Consider the following 17,961-nt stretch of genomic DNA (forward strand, 5'->3'; position numbering starts at 1 on the left):
TTTCCCTGGAGAGGCTCACTTCCTGTTGGAAGATTCACCATATATCCAGTCTTTCAGGGGAAGTCTCACTATGGAGAACTTTTACTACAAAACACCAGTTTTGCCCAGGACTTTTGAAACTGAAATGAAAAAAGACCTTGCATAAATCTAAGCTAGGAAAAAGTGCTTCCAAATCTCTTGGTGTTTGTATGTGTTTCTGCAAAGGGAGAGGGGGTAACATTGTACCACTGAAACTCTGTGAACGCAATTCTTATTTTTTGCTTCCCGCTTTCACGAAAGTGCGAGGACATTTAATCGCATTCGAATGCCTGTTTGTCCCTCTGTCAGTCCGCCTATCTGTCTGTTTTTCACAAAATTCATAACTTTTGAATGAGAGGATAGGGCTTTTGTATTTCACATGTGACAAAACCTAATTGAGTGTACTATAATTTTTGACCCCATGACCTTGACCTTGAATTTTGACTATTTTTTTTAATTTGACATTTTTTTAAAATAACTTTTGGATAAGAGAAGATAGATTTTCATATTTCACATTTGCATTACCTGTAGCTAGACCTTTCCGAATGTACCATAATTTTTTGTTTCCGTGGCCTTGAAGTTTGACTTATTCTTTTTTTTTTTTTTTTTTTTTTTTTTTTTTTTGAATAAAACATTGTTACTAACTTGTGAATGAGAGAAGATAAAGCTTACATATTTCACATTTGCATTACCTGTGACTAGACCTTTCCGAATGTTCCATAGTTGTTGACCCCGTGACCTTGAAGTTTGACCTACTTTTAAAATAACATTGGTAGTAACAGAGAAGGTTTGACTTTCATTTTTCATATTACACCTCCGGTGACAACATCCTTCAAGGAGTACTATCATTTTAGACCTAATGACATTGATCTTAAAGTTTGCCCTAGTTTTCAAAAATTGTAACCCTGGCCGTTTTATTTTGCACCTGAAGAGACAGATCTTTCAAATTTTTACAATTTTACTTGTTCATTACCTGTGACAAGACCTTTTCCAATATATGATGATTTTGACCTTATGACCTTAACCTTGAAGTTTGTCATACTTTTCAAAAAAAAAAATTAACGTTGGTCGTAACTTTTGCACCTAAAGAGACAGGTCTTTAGTTTTTTCACATGTGCATTACTTGTGACATTTCGGAATCTACTATGATTTTTGATCTCATGCTTGATCTCAAAAATGTCACCCATTGGAGCTTTACCCCATTTCTAATATTTGATGTTTTCCATTTTTTCCTTACAAAAGAGTAACATTGTCGTGATTATTTCAAGTTCAGATGAAAACATGATAGACTCTATGGTTTCTCTGGCCAATCAAATGAACGCTTCAACCGGCTGGCAATAAATGGAAATATTATGAGAGACAAGTACGTTTTTTGAATTAATTTATCATTTTTCAATTTTCATATACACAAAGGAATATACAGTTCACAATAAAAACAATCAATAACAAGATCAGAATCTCTTTTGTTTCCTCCGAAACTCCTCAATTGGCGTCCTCCTGTGTTCCTCGTCTTCTTTCCTCTTCTTCCTCGATTTGGTCGCGGCACGGATGGGAGATGAGATTTTAGTGGAACATAGTGATCTATGACGTATGGTACAATGAAACTTCTGGGCGAAGATTCTCCAGTTCTCTATTTCCCCTGTCTCATCCGTTGATGGATCTCTGATATCCGTGAATCTTTTCGATGAATTTTGCTGCAGCACGGTGATGAGCGAGATAGAACTTCGTTGATTTCAAGATGGCCGACGCGTTGCCCTTCCTGATGGTCCTTGTTGTGAAGTCTCGGCAGGCAATCTTTAAGTCAGTGAGATCAAACTCTGATGCTCCACAATAAAGTCCTGTTACATTGGAAGTATTAATGTTGACTTTCCCACAATGGACAAAAGTAATGAGTTCTCTGAAGTCATCAGGCTGGTAGTTTCTGATTTCGATCACAATATGGTTGGAAGGAGTTGAGTTCTCTTTGCTCTTCTTTTTAGACTTCTTAGACGAAGGTAATTGTCGCTGAGCATCAAGGATGAGGTTGTAGAAAACTCGGCTTCGTGTGGCTAAAATCGCTTTCATGCCGTAAATTGGAACACGCTTTTCTCCGACGAGGAACATGACGTCACAGAGGTCCGGAAGTGAGATGATGCACTGGAGGGTGTTGCAGAGTTCCTGAGTACTCCTGTATTTCATCACTTCCGGTTCAGCAGCTGGTAGTTCGTCATTGTTGAATTCGGAGATTGATGTATCGGACTCTCTGTCAGTGTCGGCACTAGATTGTTCTGTAGCCGATTCATAACCAGAAGAACAGCCTACAATAAAAAGTTAATGTTACAAAAGATGTACGGGGTAATATATCTATCTTAAAACACTGCGCCTCTATTGAATAAGAAAAGGGGAAACTTTTAAAACTTACAATTAATTATAAAACTTGAGCTTGTATTATGTTAAAATTTAAAAACCTTTTTATTGCTATATATATTTAATTTGTCATAAAAAATTAAATTAAGAATAAAAAATATGAACAATTGAAATGGATTTGCTGTTTAGAAAATTTTATAGTCTGTTATATGAGAATTCATATATACCTTCGTTGTCGTATCCGAAATCAGACTTATTCAAGTCTTCATTCTCCACCAAAGGCATCTTGGACTCTGAAAGATTCATTCTGACTGGATAAAATGTTTGTATCAAATATATCGAATTGTGTGAAGTAAACTTTAGAAGTGCTACTTATTTCCGGACAGTTTCTGTTTTATATTCAGTGTTGTCCAATACTTCACTAATTGTCAGTGTCCGACACCGTGACATTGAGTTAGAGACGAAGGTCAGTTTACCGTTACCCGTGGAACAGTGTCACACCTGTGTCAACAGTCTGACTGCTAACCCGCCACGAAAATTAATTGATAATTGGTTAATTACCAGTATTACTTAATAATTATTTACTTATTATTGTTTCGACGTTCCTCCTCATTAAAGTTTAGATAGTCCAATATTTCAATTTAAGACAAAATTAGAACATTTCAATAAAAATTGATATTACAAATATCGTTTCCTAACGTTGGTCATACTGGTCGAATGTTTTTACACACTTTTTTTTAAACTAAATTCTAATGTTATTTTAATTTCAATTTGATGTGTGACAGTTATTAATATTTGATTATTTTGTTCAGCACTGTACGTGGAAAGTACATTTTAAAAGAATTTCTTCTGATAAATTAATTAAACCAGTCTTTCATGGAATGATGTGATCATTACATGTAATCTGATTTTATGACAATACCAAAATGTGTGTACTATAAATTTATATTGCTTTTTAACGAAACATTTTTCTTAGCACTGTTAAATTATCATGTGTAGGTACAAGACCAAAAATCCCAATTAGTATGTATCTATTTATTTCAAATTTACTGGAGACGCATAGCTTGTTTTGAACATATTTTATTGTATAATTAGTACAAAAGGAATTGGTGACAAGTTCTTACAACTTAGAAAAACCTTTCCCCATAATATATACAACAATTATAATTATAGTGATTGTCGAACATACAAAATATTTCAAAGACATTTATAAAAGTATAGATGTAGCTTTTGGATGACAAGATAAAAATATCAACCTTTGGTATTCGAATTCTTTCTCTACATCCCCCTTCAACCCCCTTCCCCGTTATAATTCACAGAGAAATAAAAGAAATGAAAGTAAAAATAAATAAACAAGTAAGAAAGAAATCAAAAATGAAATAAATTAATAAATAATAAAAATAAATGAAATAGATTAATAAATAATAAAATAAAATAAATTTTAAAAAAAAATGAATCTGTGCCGCCGTAAATCGGAGTCTTTTTTTCTTTTTCTTTAGTGGATAGATCTGTAGTTCTCTGGTGTGTCTGTCCTAATTTTATTTCTCAGAGAGCTGTAGCATGTATAGCTAAACGAAAGGATATCAGTGCTTCCAAAGTTATACATGTACGCGAAGCTCTTGTTTACGAATCTCTTTGGTAGCGTCTAATGTGGGCACAAAATACATGTATATTATCCCTTTTAATGTTCGTCTTTGAGGGTCTGTCTCTGATTTCTCGAAAATAACATAAAGTATGGTGTGTCTGATTATGGAATACTTGTACATTACTGTACAATATGTACATATCAAACATATGTAGACACTTACGGCATACTGTATATCGTCAATTCATATATGTATATTTCATTCATGTCGAAGATGTAAATCAGATTGATTTAGTTTAAACCATATTTTATTTGAAAAGAACAAGCAAAAGGTACAGATATATAGTTGAGATACATGTAGATCGAAAAGCTCAAGGATTCAAAAACAAATTAGAAACTTGTACTGACCCTTTTCCTTATTATTTGTAAATATTAATATACTTTCATGTAAATAAGTTGATCTGATTCGTTGAGAAAAAAAAAAAAAAAAAAAAAAAAAAAAAAAAAAAACTATGGTAATGATCTGTTCTGTTTTCGAATTGTTTAATGTGACACTTTCTTTTATCCAGAGGAATGATTACATTATGTTTATCTTGCTTTTGTGGTGGGACTAGATTCGAAAGATAATGAGGAGTTTGACCGCAAACCGTTATGGAAGCATTTTAACTTCAAACAGTTTAATCACGCAGTTGATTCCACACACAATATCATTTAAGTAAATGAGAAATAGCAAGGGACCAAGAATTGATCCCTGAAGAACACCGGACTTTATAAAACTAAATTAGTATATACACTGAAGACAGTAGTAGAACTAAATGTTGTGAAATTCTACGAATTCATGTCAAATTCAAAAGTAAAATCTTTGATAAAACTTTTGTTACAAATATATTGTATCTTTGAGTCTGTCTATTCCCCATAATTGTTCTCCTGGTGACCTTCAATGCATGGATTACATATATACACATCATTATGTGTCCATCTTTAATCCATGCAGTTAATTTGATTCAAGTCCTTTGCATAAAAGCAGGTATAACATTGTAACTTATTTTCCACTTTTTCTTTACAAAATATTTTCAGTAATTAAGTACAAAACTAAAACGGGTTTCCGGTATAAATGGATTGAAAGGCTGAAATGAAAGTGCATGAACAAAATCCAAGCTTCATATTTTTTTTTAAAACTAATAAACATTATAAGCATAACTTTAGGAGTTGCGATTCCATTTGCGGGATTAAATCACTCGTTTAATCTAGAGTTTACCAGAATGTTGGGGCCTTTTGAATGCACATGTACATGTGCTGTTACTCTTAATTAATATAATTATCTGAAACCTTTGGCAAAATAAATCACCTGTCCCTGATTGACTTGAAAATAAATATTCTGAATTTAAAAAAAAAAATTGCCCTCCCCCCTCCCTCGAATCAGATGGTCTTTCCTTAGTTGATTTGGCATTTGCATATCAAGCAAGCAAGGGCCAATCTGAATTGCAGTATGATATCTTAAAAAAGATTATGCAAACAATGTTTTACAGACTGGAGGGGCACTTAAAACTCATACATGTACATGCACTTGACCCAGACGTTGCATGTTCACAAATTTTGACTAATGCCTCGACTCAAAGTCCGTGATACTTTGGACGAACCAATCTGAAAGACGTATGTGTAACATTTCTGAAATTAATAAATTGTGTAGTGAAGTATATTGATCGAAGTTTCACTGTGGTTGAGTTACAAGACAATAGATGACGAGTAATTGACCTGTAACATTTTTCTTTTCGTTGTATCTTGTTCCGGTAAAAAATCATTATAGAATTTCATGACTACACGTATAAAACAAAAGATATAAACCTGACATATTACCTGACATATTACCTCAGCACTATGCAAACTGACAAAGATCTATATGGAAGATATTTACATAAATTATATGAATACAGGTGATATATATTTCTTCAGGATAGGCTGATAGCCCTTAAAGCTTAAACAAACTCATTTCTATTGAGGTCCTTATAATTATTATATTAACAAACAACCTGAGAGTATTACGTAAGGAATATACTTCTCCTATACCGGCAAGTGTAATCTGGTTTCCCTTAGAATTTAAAAAGCAATCTTTAAGTCATCAAATATTACATGTGTCGAAGCAGAACGGATTGCAATCTGTCCAGGTAGACTCGCATATCAAAAATCAGCTCAATATTTGCAAGGGTATAGAAAAAGTGCTGAAAACCAAGTCGGACAGACTGACAGATGTGTTTTCTCCGGTTTCATCGGTAGGAGACTAATGAATATATATAAAAAATTACACACTGGAATTTAGACAAGGTACTTTGAATATTGCATAAGGCGTTGAAAAAAATCCAACATGTTTCAAAGGTTGATCTTGTGCATTTATAACTTAATACAATCACCATAATACTTACGGAATATATAATTAGACAAACCATCGTGTTGTATCTCTCGCAATTGTAGCTTATAGTAGGATCTAACAGCTTTCTTAAATTTGTGCAATATTCGTCTCCTTGCTCTCTAATGGCAATTCATTCTAGTCTCTAGTCTTGACGACACTTTACCTTAAGGTTCATCGATACTCTGATAAGAGAGATAACTCTAAATGACATAAATGTCTATTATTCCTTTATAATCTTGTCAAGTTGAAGTGTCTTTTTTGTCCAATTTTGCACCGCAAGCTACGCTATAACTGTTTATATCTTACTTAAAAAATACATTTTTTTAGGAAAATCATAAGAGTTAAAGAAACATTTTATATGAGTGAGCAGAGGGTTTATGAACCTTAAATTTATCACAGGTATATAAATATTCTTATTAGCTGAACTTCTAGTAATATCATTATTTAGTACAAAATAGTCATAGTCGTAAGCTGGTGTATTTTAATGATATACATGTATATATATCAAAAAAAAAAAAAAACAACAACAACAACAAAAAAAAACAAACAAACAAACAAACAAAACAAAACAAAAAAAAAAACAAAAAAAAAAACAAAAAAAAAAAAAACAAAAAACCAAAAAAATTTTAAAAAAAAAACCAAAAAAAAAAAAAGGTATAATCTTTTTTGTGTAACTCTATCATAAACTCTTAACATTTCAGAAAGTCTAAAATGTCTAAAATGTTACAAGAAATACTCTCTCTATGACTAAGTAAAGGTTTAAAAAAAAAAAACCTTCCTTATTTATTTTAAATCACTTGGAATTTATGTTTAAATTGTTGTTTACTGTAGTACTCCACAATACCAAGAAGAACAGGCATAGTCAAAATAACAACGTATCAAAGCAGAACACATTGTCTTTCTAGACTGTGCATTAAGACAAGGTGCATTTCTGTGTTAGAATTTAAGAATCTGGTATCTATGAAAGTAGATAAGCTCTTGCAATTAATTACACGATCAAGTCTTTAAATCTAATAGTATTTATTAATTGTCATAAAAAATTTATCAAGACATAAAATACTTTATTCACAGCAGAAAACAAATAAAGTTATATGAATAGTTAATGCTTGTGTGTGAACACATTCATCAAACACATTCAAACAAAGTTCGCAGGTCATTTAATTCAACATTTCTTCCTTTTCAACTCCTCAATCCCGTGCTCTTCCTGGTTTCTTCGTCTTCTTCGACTGGAGGAAAGCAAGTAGGGCTTTGCTTGATCAAGCAGATCTTTCAAGATTCTTTATAAGCAACCTTTGGGTAAGGTTGCCTTTCTCCATTTTGTTACTTTCAGTCGTTGTTGGCTTTCAGATATCCGTGAATCTTTTCGACGAACTTTGCCGCAGCACGGTGATGAGCGAGACAGAACTTCGTTGATTTCAAGATGGCCGACGTGTTGCCCTTCCTGATGGTCCTTGTTGTGAAGTCTCGGCAGGCAATCTTTAAGTCAGAGAGATCAAACTCTGATGCTCCACAATAAAGTCCTGTTACATTGGAAGTATTGATGTTGACTTTCCCACAATGGACGAAAGTAATTAGGTCTCTGAAGTCATCAGGCTGGTAGTTTCTGATTTCGATCACAATATGGTTGGAAGGAGTTGAGTTCTCTTTGCTTTTCTTTTTAGACTTCTTAGACAAAGGTGATTGTCGTTGAGCATCAAGGATGAGGTTGAAGAAAACTCGGCTTCTTGTGGCTAAAATCGCTTTCATTCCATAAACTGGAACACGCTTTTCTCCGACGAGGAACATAACGTCACAGAGGTCTGGAAGTGAGATGATGTACTGGAGGGTGTTGCAGAGTTCCTGAGTACTCCTGTATTTCATCACTTCCGGTTCAACTGCTGACTCTCCGTCTTTGGTGATCTCAGAGATTGACCTATCGGACTCTCTGTCGGAATTGAAATGTTCTGAAGCCGAATCATAACCTGAAGAATATCCTGTAAAATGAAACAAATTCGTTAATAAAATTCAAAAATAAATATTTATGTTTATAAGAAAAACTCCTTTATGACATACATATCTTTTAACTTGTCTTATTCAAAGAACAAGCGTGCATGATTATTCATTTTCCCCCCTCAAAATTAAATACATGCAAACGTACATGTACATGTGTCATTGCCTTTTAAATAAAAAAAGGACGAGTTATACAATAAATTATACCTTCGTTCTCGCATCCGGAGTCTGGCACATTCAAGACTTCACTGTCTATAAGCAGAACTTGAGAGTCATTGACATTCATCCTGGTTAAGTATTTTTTTTGTCTTTTTTGCAAATTAACTAAGCTTAAAGGTAAAACTTTGGAAGTACTGCTTATTCCCGGACAGTTCTGTTTTATACCCAAAGTTGTCCAATACTTCACTAATTGTCAGTGTCCGACACCGTGACATTGAGTTAGAGACGACGGACAGTTTACCGTTACCCGTGGAACAGTGTCACACCTGTGTCAAGACTCTGACCGCTAACCCGCGAAGAAAATTAATTAGTAAATAAGCAATTATTATGGACTAATTATGCTTACCTGTATGTCCTGTTCCGTTAATTTTGATATCTTTTCAAATGTCGAAGAGAAATCAATTAATACAGTTATCTAATTAAAAAAAATAGATTTTTATTTGTTAATAAGCCAATAACATATTATACATGTATACATGTACATATAAATACATTCCACATATTCAAAACAACTTGCCAGTTTACAATTGAAACAATGTAAATTGAATTTAAATTCTTCATTAACTTAAAACTTTGACTTTAAAAACGTCAAATTTTAAATTAAGTTTTAACATATTGTAAATAAATAAATATTTAAAAAATAATAATAAATAAATTAATTATAATAAAATAATATAAATAAATAAAATCTTATATTTATATTTTCTTAATCTTAATATTTTATCTTTACATTTTTATTTTTTTTAACCTTATGAAATACTGAAGACATAGAACAGTGAAAATTCAGTAATTATAGGTTTTATTTACTGTCAAGTATATTCAACAAGTTAGAAACATAAAACAGAGAAACAAACTTAAGGTGTTTGAATATAAACAACCAAAACTGTACAAATTAATAGGAACTTGCAACATAATTCCCGATTCTTATCATTTATCCATAAATTGCAATCGAAAAAAAAAAACCCCTTTACAGAGCCTCATGAACAGATGAACACTTCTCAATATCCCCAATATTTGAAATTGTAAGAAAAGCTATGATTCAGAGAGCATCCCCAGAGGAAATCGTTTACAAAATAGAATTGCAAAATATCACATTGAAAAGTTTCTTATAAGATTCAAGAAATACACTGTTTTTAATCATTAATATAAATGTTCAACGCAGTACTATCTAGGTTGTACAGGTTTTATGTAAATGCGGATATGTGTACCGTTAATGGAATAGTGGAAATAGGTTGTATCTGGGTCATATAAGGTATGCGTGACTCATGACATTGCAGTGTAATTACCTGTCCAAGGTAAAATGACCTGCGACGTAAAAGCTTAGGTTCTTCATCCTAAACAAGATCTTAAACAAAGGCCACTTACTAGTGAATGTTTTTTTGCATCCTTATCAGATTCATTAATAATTAAAATATTTCGCGTAGTAATGAACCACGTGTGTCGTATAGTATCGATTTCCATAGCCAACAAAGAAATGTAAACATGACGCCAGAAAGACGGACAGCAGTGAGGCATGCTTTTACACCTGGAAAACCCGATAATTACAGGTGAAAAAATGCATGTTTATTATTATTTTATGAATAGCAGTTATTTTAAACAATTGTATGAATCCTGACATTTTTACCGACGTTAATTACACTTGAACATTTCCATAAAATCCCTTTGGGGCCTCTTTTTGTTGACACACCTGATAAACATATACCTGAGGCATGCGCACAAATTGAAAGCGTCTTCTTTTATTTGAATAGGTGAGCTAATTCCGACCGCCATTTTGAATTTTGAGGAAGTGAAGCAGGTGAGAAAGCGTTGCTTATTTCACTCCGTTAGTACATAATGTGAAAACTTGAGGAACTTAACAAATTAACGATGGGATTTCTCAGGTGTGCCTTCACCTGCGTGATTCTGGCCCTGTTCTTCGTCTGGACTGGATCAGGGAGAAGTGTTTTTGAATGGATGAGGCCAGACAATTTTGATGAGATTATGGACAAGTTGTCTTCTGTAACCGAGGAGAACTGTCGCTCAAAACCCAAACATGAGCTCGAGCTTCCTGGCGCGTCAGTGTCGCAAAAACCGCGCTACAACATGCTTCTTACATCAGTGATATACTCCAACAGATCTCAACTTCTACATCTGCACAACATGGCCTTGAATAGGGCTCATTATTATAGTTTCATCTACCAGAGACTAAACAGATCAGTAGATTTCAACTATCAGCCTGGACTGATGTATTTATATATGTCGGCAACAGCCGATGTGACTGCTAGTGAAGGGTTCCTAAACGGTTCCGCAATCTTTTTTGATAATCATTGTTATTATCCAAACTGGTACAACAAAATTTTAGATTTCAACAAGACCACGCCATTGTTTGGTCCAAGAGCGTGGAGGGAGGATGATTACGCAGAAACAACGAACTACCTCCGAGAACCCACGAACAGGACGGTGGATATTCATGATTACGGGGCTGGTTGGAACAAAAACTACTCCAATCAGGCTTACAAAACAGCCCCGTGGTACTCACCTTGGATGCCAGATATCACGGGAGAGCAGGATTCATTGACTAAGTTTACTTATGTAGTGGGTATAAAATTTTCAAACAAAACTGGGACGTTTATAGATAATGAGTTTGTGGCGATTCCTTATTTTGGTCCGCCACAGCCAGGAATTAACGACCGAGAGGAGAATTCTCCGTCACTTCCGGTGCAGTGGAGCAAACCTTACTTCGATTGTGGAAGGTCCAATAAATGGATAGTAACAGCCAGCGCACCTGTTGTGGAGTACATGCCGCGATACTCTCCCTTCATTCATTTACGAAGACCAAGGTATAATAGTTTTTCGTCATCTATCATTCTTATTCGCTCATAATGTACATACTAAAGAGATGTTTGATTTGATCAGTAACCCCCTCCCCCCCCCCCTCCCCATTAATCTTTAATCAGCAAGTATTTTCAGAAATTGCAAACTACGCTACGATTCTCCTTTCTCATGCAATTCACTCTCTTAATATGTTGGGATTTTTTGTTTGCAAAGAAAACGCCATAATCTCAAAAACAATCCACTACACAGATAATGGAGTTTATTCAACAAAACCCAGATTTACCAAGGGAATTAAGACTCCGCAGTTATTGTGTGCATAGGACATGGGTATTAATGCATCTGAAAACATCGGATTGTATACAGTGTGTCAGTTTAAACATATCTTTTTTGTATTTTTTTTGGACAGAACTGTAGCGGTCTCTGCCATGGATATAGAGTTTGAGAGAATAGACATTAACCCCTGTCCCATCAGTGATGGTAATCCAGAACCAAATTACTTTGCTGGCACAGCGAGATGCAAACCAACCACAATGGTGAGTTCCTTTTGGACATGTCTCTACTATATGTATGAATGTTAGCAATTAAAGATAACACAATTTGTTTCTTCTAAAATTTGAGTATCTTTGCTTCAATAGGTGCCTCTTCTATAGGTGATATCTGTTTATTTGTACAATTTTATGTTTGACCAACATACATAATGACGAAAAGTGGGAAAATGTATCTTTATAGTTCAAAATAGGTAATTTAAGGTCTGAAAAGTTTTAGAAATATATGAAGTTACATTTTCAAGAGTCTATTTTTATACATTTTACACAATTAAAATGTACTTATTAGATTTCAATTGAAAGGAATAATGAAAAAAAAGCAATATAACTGTTCTGTGTGGGAGACAAGAAAATTTGTTTCTTATTCATTTTTCATCATTTTTTTTTCATTGTTTTATGTTTCATGTGAAGAAAAATGGAAAGAAATGCACCTCTATGTACTAGTATATCCTATATGAAAAAAAACTTTCAACTTTATCTTACATTTTAATATTATGAGGGATGCATTCAATTCCAGATATGTTGATTTCCATTATTTATAAATTGTAAATGAATTCTCTTGTGTGATCCATGTACAAAAATTAGCTTCTGTTGGAAAATATCAACCGATTCAATGATTATTTACTAGAATTTCAATGAAACAACGAATACTCATGGGATATGATGCTGCATTATATAACGACAAAAAATATTTTTTATTATCTTTGAAAGACAGAAGTTATTGATAACTTGTCATGTAATTACGTAGTAAATCTAATTATTACACCAAAAATGATCAAAAATAGTATAGATAATTCCTCCTGTCAATCGAACAAAGAAGGGAGATAAGCGCTTCATTAAAACTGGTATGGGAATACCATGCAATTGTATTTGTATAATGCTCTAGAAAAAAAAAAGTTAGAATCTAATCATGCGAGATATGGGAACCTTGTCACGCAAATGGACCATTCATACATGAAATAACGCAATATAAACCCTCAGAAAATAATCCTCGATATTGTAAATTAACGACCATTCAGCTGCATTACAGTTTTTGTTTATATTACATACTATACAATGATAAAGCTATTTTTCCTGATGATTACTGCTCGAGTTGTAATAAATGTATTTAAAAGAAGAAAAAGTATTTTTTTACCTGAGGTAAAAATAAAGAAAAGAAAAAGAAAGTAAACGAAACGCAGTTTAAACCACCTGGAACAAAACATTGGTTATTGTAATTATTCAGCCAGGTAAAACCTAGAAATCTGAAACACATTTAGTATAAATCCATCTAGATCTAAGTTTGATCCGTTAACAGAAGTTGTTAGCTTTTGATGCCTGATATTTCATTGCATTCACATAAAGTGAAAGCCGGGAATTCCTAACGCATTAGGAATTGTACCTTTTAAATCTCAGTGTAACAGGTAAACATAGTGCTAATCCAATCGATACATAGTCATCCCTGCTTCATTAAATACTAATATTAATTATTCAATTGCAATATCCAACACATCAATCACAGAGCCTGTAAATTAAGGCAAAGCTCTAAAGGTCCGTGAATAATACATGACGCCCTCTCAACCCCCTTGTCGATCTGAACGACATCAAACCAAGAGCCGCGGCCTCTGGGAACAACGACTGCAGCGCCACTCTAACTTAATGGGACATTTCGCCGCTGTATCAATCCTGGAAATTCCTACTGGACAAGTTTTCTCGATTGTGGTTGCTAACTGAAGAAATTTTGTCACGTTCATTTAATTCCAGATATGGAATTCTACAAATCGTCTGTTTTTCCCCGGAAATAATCCATGAAATATTTTATTCCTCTTAACTGGAAATTGACTAAGTCAAGTAAAGGTTTACTTTTCTTTCCACAGTGCGAAGTGATACCTGGTTATGGCTTCCGTCGGGGCGGTTACCAGTGCGTTTGTAAGCCCGGATATTACTACCCATGGTGGCATGACGGACCTTTCCTTGGGATTGAAATTGAGCAGGCTACCGGGACCGAATACGACGCTTGGTTTGATTGTCTGGCTGTGGAAGGTAAGTATTGACATTTATAATAAAAATGTGTGTCTTTTTAAAGTCAATCATTTTTTTTCAAAAAATAAGCAGTGACATGCTGTCTTTGACTGTAGAACAAATGGTGCCTCCCAATGAGATGCCAAGCTTTGTGGAAAGAAAGAAAAGATCTTCCTCTCTTCAGGACCGTTTCATTGACGTCATTTCTGCTGCTGACTCTAGCCCGCGTGTTTCAATGGGAAAACTATCTACTACAGAGAATGCAGGGAAAAGACAAAAACGTTCTGCCTCAAAGAAAGTCAACAAGTTGGTGGCAAAGAGATCTGCATTTAAAACAGTCAAACAAAGAATGCAGGAGCGAAGATTTATACCTCGGTACCCCGGAGAGAAGAGATTTATGAGGCATAAACGAGATCTATTTGATCAGGAAATGTACTCAAGAATGGAAAAGATTTTATACCGAAAGCAAACCACGAATAAAGAGAACTGCATGACAAAGCCAGATTATGAGTTGTACTTACCGGGTGATGCAGGATATGGCGCTGACAAACGATTCGAAGCCGAGGCTCGCACTGCATTGAGATTGGCACACTTTCTGTGTGATTTCCTTCAAAACATCGACGAATATGAAGACTTCGGAAGTGTAAGAGGAGACAAGAGATTAAATGAGACACACATATTTGGTGAAGTTCTCGCAAATGTCATGAGCAACTTCAAAATTCTAGGCAGTGGCGTTTTCTTTGATCGCTACAAGTTCCGAATGTCGCCGCCTATTAATAACACTGATCCCCGATTTGTACACGGTATCACCCGGGAGTACTTCGGACCATTTGCATACACATATATGTCTGCAGATACCGACGGATTGGAAAAGTTCCGTGCTTTAGACTATGCTGGTCTGAAATCTCCATATACCCAAAAGAGGTGGTTTAGAGACATGAAGGCAAGATGGCAAACGAACTTTGAGGGCCTGAAACAATACACCGCCAAGCCTATGGTTCGTTCTGACCCTAACGGAACTAGCTTAGTGAGATGGGAGCACTACCCATTAAAATATTTTGCTCCAAAATATGAACACGGAGAATGGCTGAGACCTACCTTTAAGTGTGATGGAATGGTAGATGAGTGGGTCGTGACATACATAGCACCATTCTTTGGAACGAATGCATTAAAGACTCGGCTAGAATTTCAGTAAGTCCGGACATATATTATTAGTCGAAAGCAGTTTTTACTTTTGTATAATATTTAAGTATACCGGTACTAGCGTAGTAACATTTATTCTATTTCTCTTTCAGTGGAGTGGTTACAGTTGATGTCAAGTTAGACTTCTTAGAAATCCATCAGTGTCCTGGAGATTATTCGGTGGCAAATGCATTCAAAAACACAGCGCGTTGCCACTTTAAATCGCAATATGTAAGTGAAGCAAACCTTCATGTACTGTTCAAACACAAATAACTGGCGATATTCACTATAGTTTCCACCTAGAAGTTATTAATGTATTCTTAGATATTTTTGTATTTATTGCAACTATAATCTTAGTATGCATGAAGTAGCTTCTCTTTATTTATAAACTTTCTCTACTGCTTTATTTTCTCTAAGCGGAAGTTTTTCCTGTTGGTCGTTCTTGGCACTGGCGGAATAATCACGTGACAAGTATAGTGGTTGTTCCCTTGTGTCAATAATGAACTCGAGGAAAGTCGCCATATTCTTAAACAGCCTTCAATGTATATTTCTCGGTACTATATCTACTGTTAACAAAATGTATTTTTAAACAGTATCTCTCCCTAAAATATTACTTTAATTTCTTTTATCATCAAGAATTTAGTTTGCATGCAAAGATTATTTTTTTCACCCTTCTCATTATTTGCGTCTTTCAAAAGCTTCAAGTTTCAGTCTTTTTTTGTTTTATTTCGCCGCATGCACGAAATGCATTTGTAATCTTACGATAGATGCAAGCTCTCTTTTGAAAGATAAATACGTCAATCTACGAGTGTTATGATGTCTAAAGAAGGAATTTAATAACAACTCGCAACTCAACTTTGAAGTATTTTTCTTTTGCAGTGTATACCTTTACCTCTACAAACCCCCACCCAGCGCTACCTCCGAGGAGGGTACAAGTGCGAGTGTCGTCAAGGTTACGAGTACCCCTTCAATGACCTCAGCTGGTTCTTCGATGGTCAGATGATGGAAGAGGAATATAACAAAATGTTACGAGGAGAGCCCAATAGGTATCGTCTGCTGATGACGCGCTTATGTTTGCTGATTACGTATTTATGTTTCATATTTAGAATAATCAAAACAATTGAAAATATATACTTACCATGGGACAAACAAAGTACTTGAGATGCCTTGGAACTACGTGCATCCTAATCCTACCAGACCAGTAGGATTTTTTTTATCATGCATTTGCATTATGTATAACATTTTAAATTTCTTATTACAGATACGACACGCTGAAATGCAGAATAGCTGGAGCGGCCTCCATTACATTGAGCTGGGTGCTTCTGTCAATATCTTCTTTTATCTATCTTCTCTGGACTCGTATCTAAATATTACAGTGCATTTCCTAATTTAAATTTTCTTTTTTCCCCTTTGAAATCTGTTCTAGTCTTCTACGCAAGTAAGTACAGAAAAGTAACCGGAAAATAACCATGGGTCACATTTTAGACCAAAAATACAAATATCTGAATTATGATATACATGCATGATGATTTTTTTTTTACATTCTTAAAGTAATAAATTATTTGGAATAACTAGTTTGCAGGATTTTTTAAATTGATTGACGTGTTTTTCAGTATAAATGCTCAAAAACAATGTTATCATTAAATATTTTAAGTTGTTTTTATCATTATTATATGATTATACTGTTACAATTTTACTTTGTAAACTGTAACCTCGTGCCATTAATGCCAAAATGATTGTTCGTTGTTAGTGCAGTTGAAATGTATAAATGCTTGTGATTTTAAATCGAATGTACGTATATGATTCAATGAAAATTAACGAATGTATGCAAGACCGCTTGAAAAGGCATCCATTTAATGTATTTTATGTATATATCTACCTGTAATGGGCATACAATATTGTATAAATAGATCATATACATATACATGTATTTTTTTTTAACATAAGTGCTTTTAAAATCTAACGCTTCTACGTATGCAAGAACTTTGTTTTCTCGTGCCATGTATATAATTATGATTTCACATACAGAAGGCATATTACCCAAGAAATCTTCAGAATGGTCAATAAACTTCTGTTTCTCTAACCTTATCATGTCACTTTGTTACCAAGAACTTTGGTGTATAACCTAGAAAATTCCACTACTGTTGAATACATGTCAAATTCATTAATTGTTTTGTTTTTATACATGTTTCCTTGATAAAATATTTTTGAATTCTAGAAAATATCTAGTCTAAAAGCCATATTTTTATGAACTACGTATACCGGGGGAATAGGTAAGGCGCCTTAATTGTGATTTTTTTATTGTATGTAAGTATGTACATAATATTTTCATAGATTATTTTTTTATACTACCATGAAATGATAATAAAAATGAACAAATACAAACAGGGTGTTTTGATTGTTTCTATAAATCATGGAGTTTTGAAAGTATATCGTTATGCAGGTTGAAGGTTACATAGCGTTTGCGAAATTAAATATTGAGAGACAAATGCAGTTCTATTTCAACGAAGTGGTGCATTATTTGAGACGAATAAGGTGTTGAACAAATAGAAACGAGTAAAATATATCTCTGTTTGTGATGAATTCTACCTACAGATAGTGCTTTTGACAGATTTGATTTATCGTGCTGTACCCAGTCACGGACTATGTTACGAATTATTTCACGGAAAAAATCCAGAAAATATAATGAGACATAATAAACAGCCACGAGAGAGGGATTCTAATATACAACAATTAAAATTAGGCTAGTGTATTGAATGCAAAGAAGAGGACCGTATCTATTGAAAAAAAAATGGAGTTTTTTGGATGGAAATTGTACCAAGTAGCATCTTAGGTGATCCGTAGTCCTCCTCTGA

At 34.1% G+C, this 17,961-nt stretch overlaps 3 protein-coding genes across 3 annotated transcripts; 1 reads left to right on the forward strand and 2 right to left on the reverse strand.

Moving 5' to 3' along the window:
• Positions 1-1,662: 1,662 nt before the first annotated feature.
• On the reverse strand, positions 1,663-2,670 carry LOC133201802 (serine-enriched protein-like). Its single transcript, XM_061337609.1, has 2 exons — positions 2,592-2,670; positions 1,663-2,315 (listed from the first exon to the last, which is right to left on the reverse strand). Exons 1-2 carry the CDS (start codon positions 2,668-2,670, stop codon positions 1,663-1,665), a joined length of 732 nt encoding a protein of 243 aa, XP_061193593.1.
• A 5,012-nt stretch (positions 2,671-7,682) lies between these two features.
• Positions 7,683-8,631, reverse strand: LOC133201652 (serine-enriched protein-like). Its single transcript, XM_061337439.1, has 2 exons — positions 8,553-8,631; positions 7,683-8,329 (listed from the first exon to the last, which is right to left on the reverse strand). Exons 1-2 carry the CDS (start codon positions 8,629-8,631, stop codon positions 7,683-7,685), a joined length of 726 nt encoding a protein of 241 aa, XP_061193423.1.
• A 1,665-nt stretch (positions 8,632-10,296) lies between these two features.
• LOC133201794 (uncharacterized) lies at positions 10,297-17,491 on the forward strand. Its single transcript, XM_061337600.1, has 7 exons — positions 10,297-11,383; positions 11,785-11,911; positions 13,780-13,945; positions 14,041-15,115; positions 15,220-15,337; positions 15,986-16,152; positions 16,368-17,491. The coding sequence occupies exons 1-7, from the start codon at positions 10,431-10,433 to the stop codon at positions 16,471-16,473; spliced, it is 2,712 nt and encodes a 903-aa protein (XP_061193584.1). The 5' UTR covers positions 10,297-10,430; the 3' UTR covers positions 16,474-17,491.
• Positions 17,492-17,961: the final 470 nt, after the last annotated feature.

The sequence above is a fragment of the Saccostrea echinata genome, unplaced genomic scaffold, assembly GCF_033153115.1.
Source record: "Saccostrea echinata isolate AGI-Se365-2 ecotype Australia unplaced genomic scaffold, CSIRO_AGI_Sech_v1 ptg000045l, whole genome shotgun sequence".
In the NCBI taxonomy this organism is placed as follows: Eukaryota; Metazoa; Mollusca; class Bivalvia; order Ostreida; family Ostreidae; genus Saccostrea; species Saccostrea echinata.

Bases quoted from the DNA above. Each gene is read 5' to 3' on its own strand.
- LOC133201802 (XM_061337609.1), bottom strand. From the start codon at position 2,670: ATGAATCTTTCAGAGTCCAAGATGCCTTTGGTGGAGAATGAAGACTTG. The intron at 2,316-2,591 runs GTATATATGAAT...TTTTTATTGTAG, and splicing joins TTTCGGATACGACAACGAAG to GCTGTTCTTCTGGTTATGAA.
- LOC133201652 (XM_061337439.1), bottom strand. From the start codon at position 8,631: ATGAATGTCAATGACTCTCAAGTTCTGCTTATAGACAGTGAAGTCTTG. The intron at 8,330-8,552 runs GTATAATTTATT...TTCATTTTACAG, and splicing joins CTCCGGATGCGAGAACGAAG to GATATTCTTCAGGTTATGAT.
- LOC133201794 (XM_061337600.1), top strand. From the start codon at position 10,431: ATGGGATTTCTCAGGTGTGCCTTCACCTGCGTGATTCTGGCCCTGTTC. The intron at 11,912-13,779 runs GTGAGTTCCTTT...TTCTTTCCACAG, and splicing joins GATGCAAACCAACCACAATG to TGCGAAGTGATACCTGGTTA. The intron at 16,153-16,367 runs GTATCGTCTGCT...TTCTTATTACAG, and splicing joins TTACGAGGAGAGCCCAATAG to ATACGACACGCTGAAATGCA.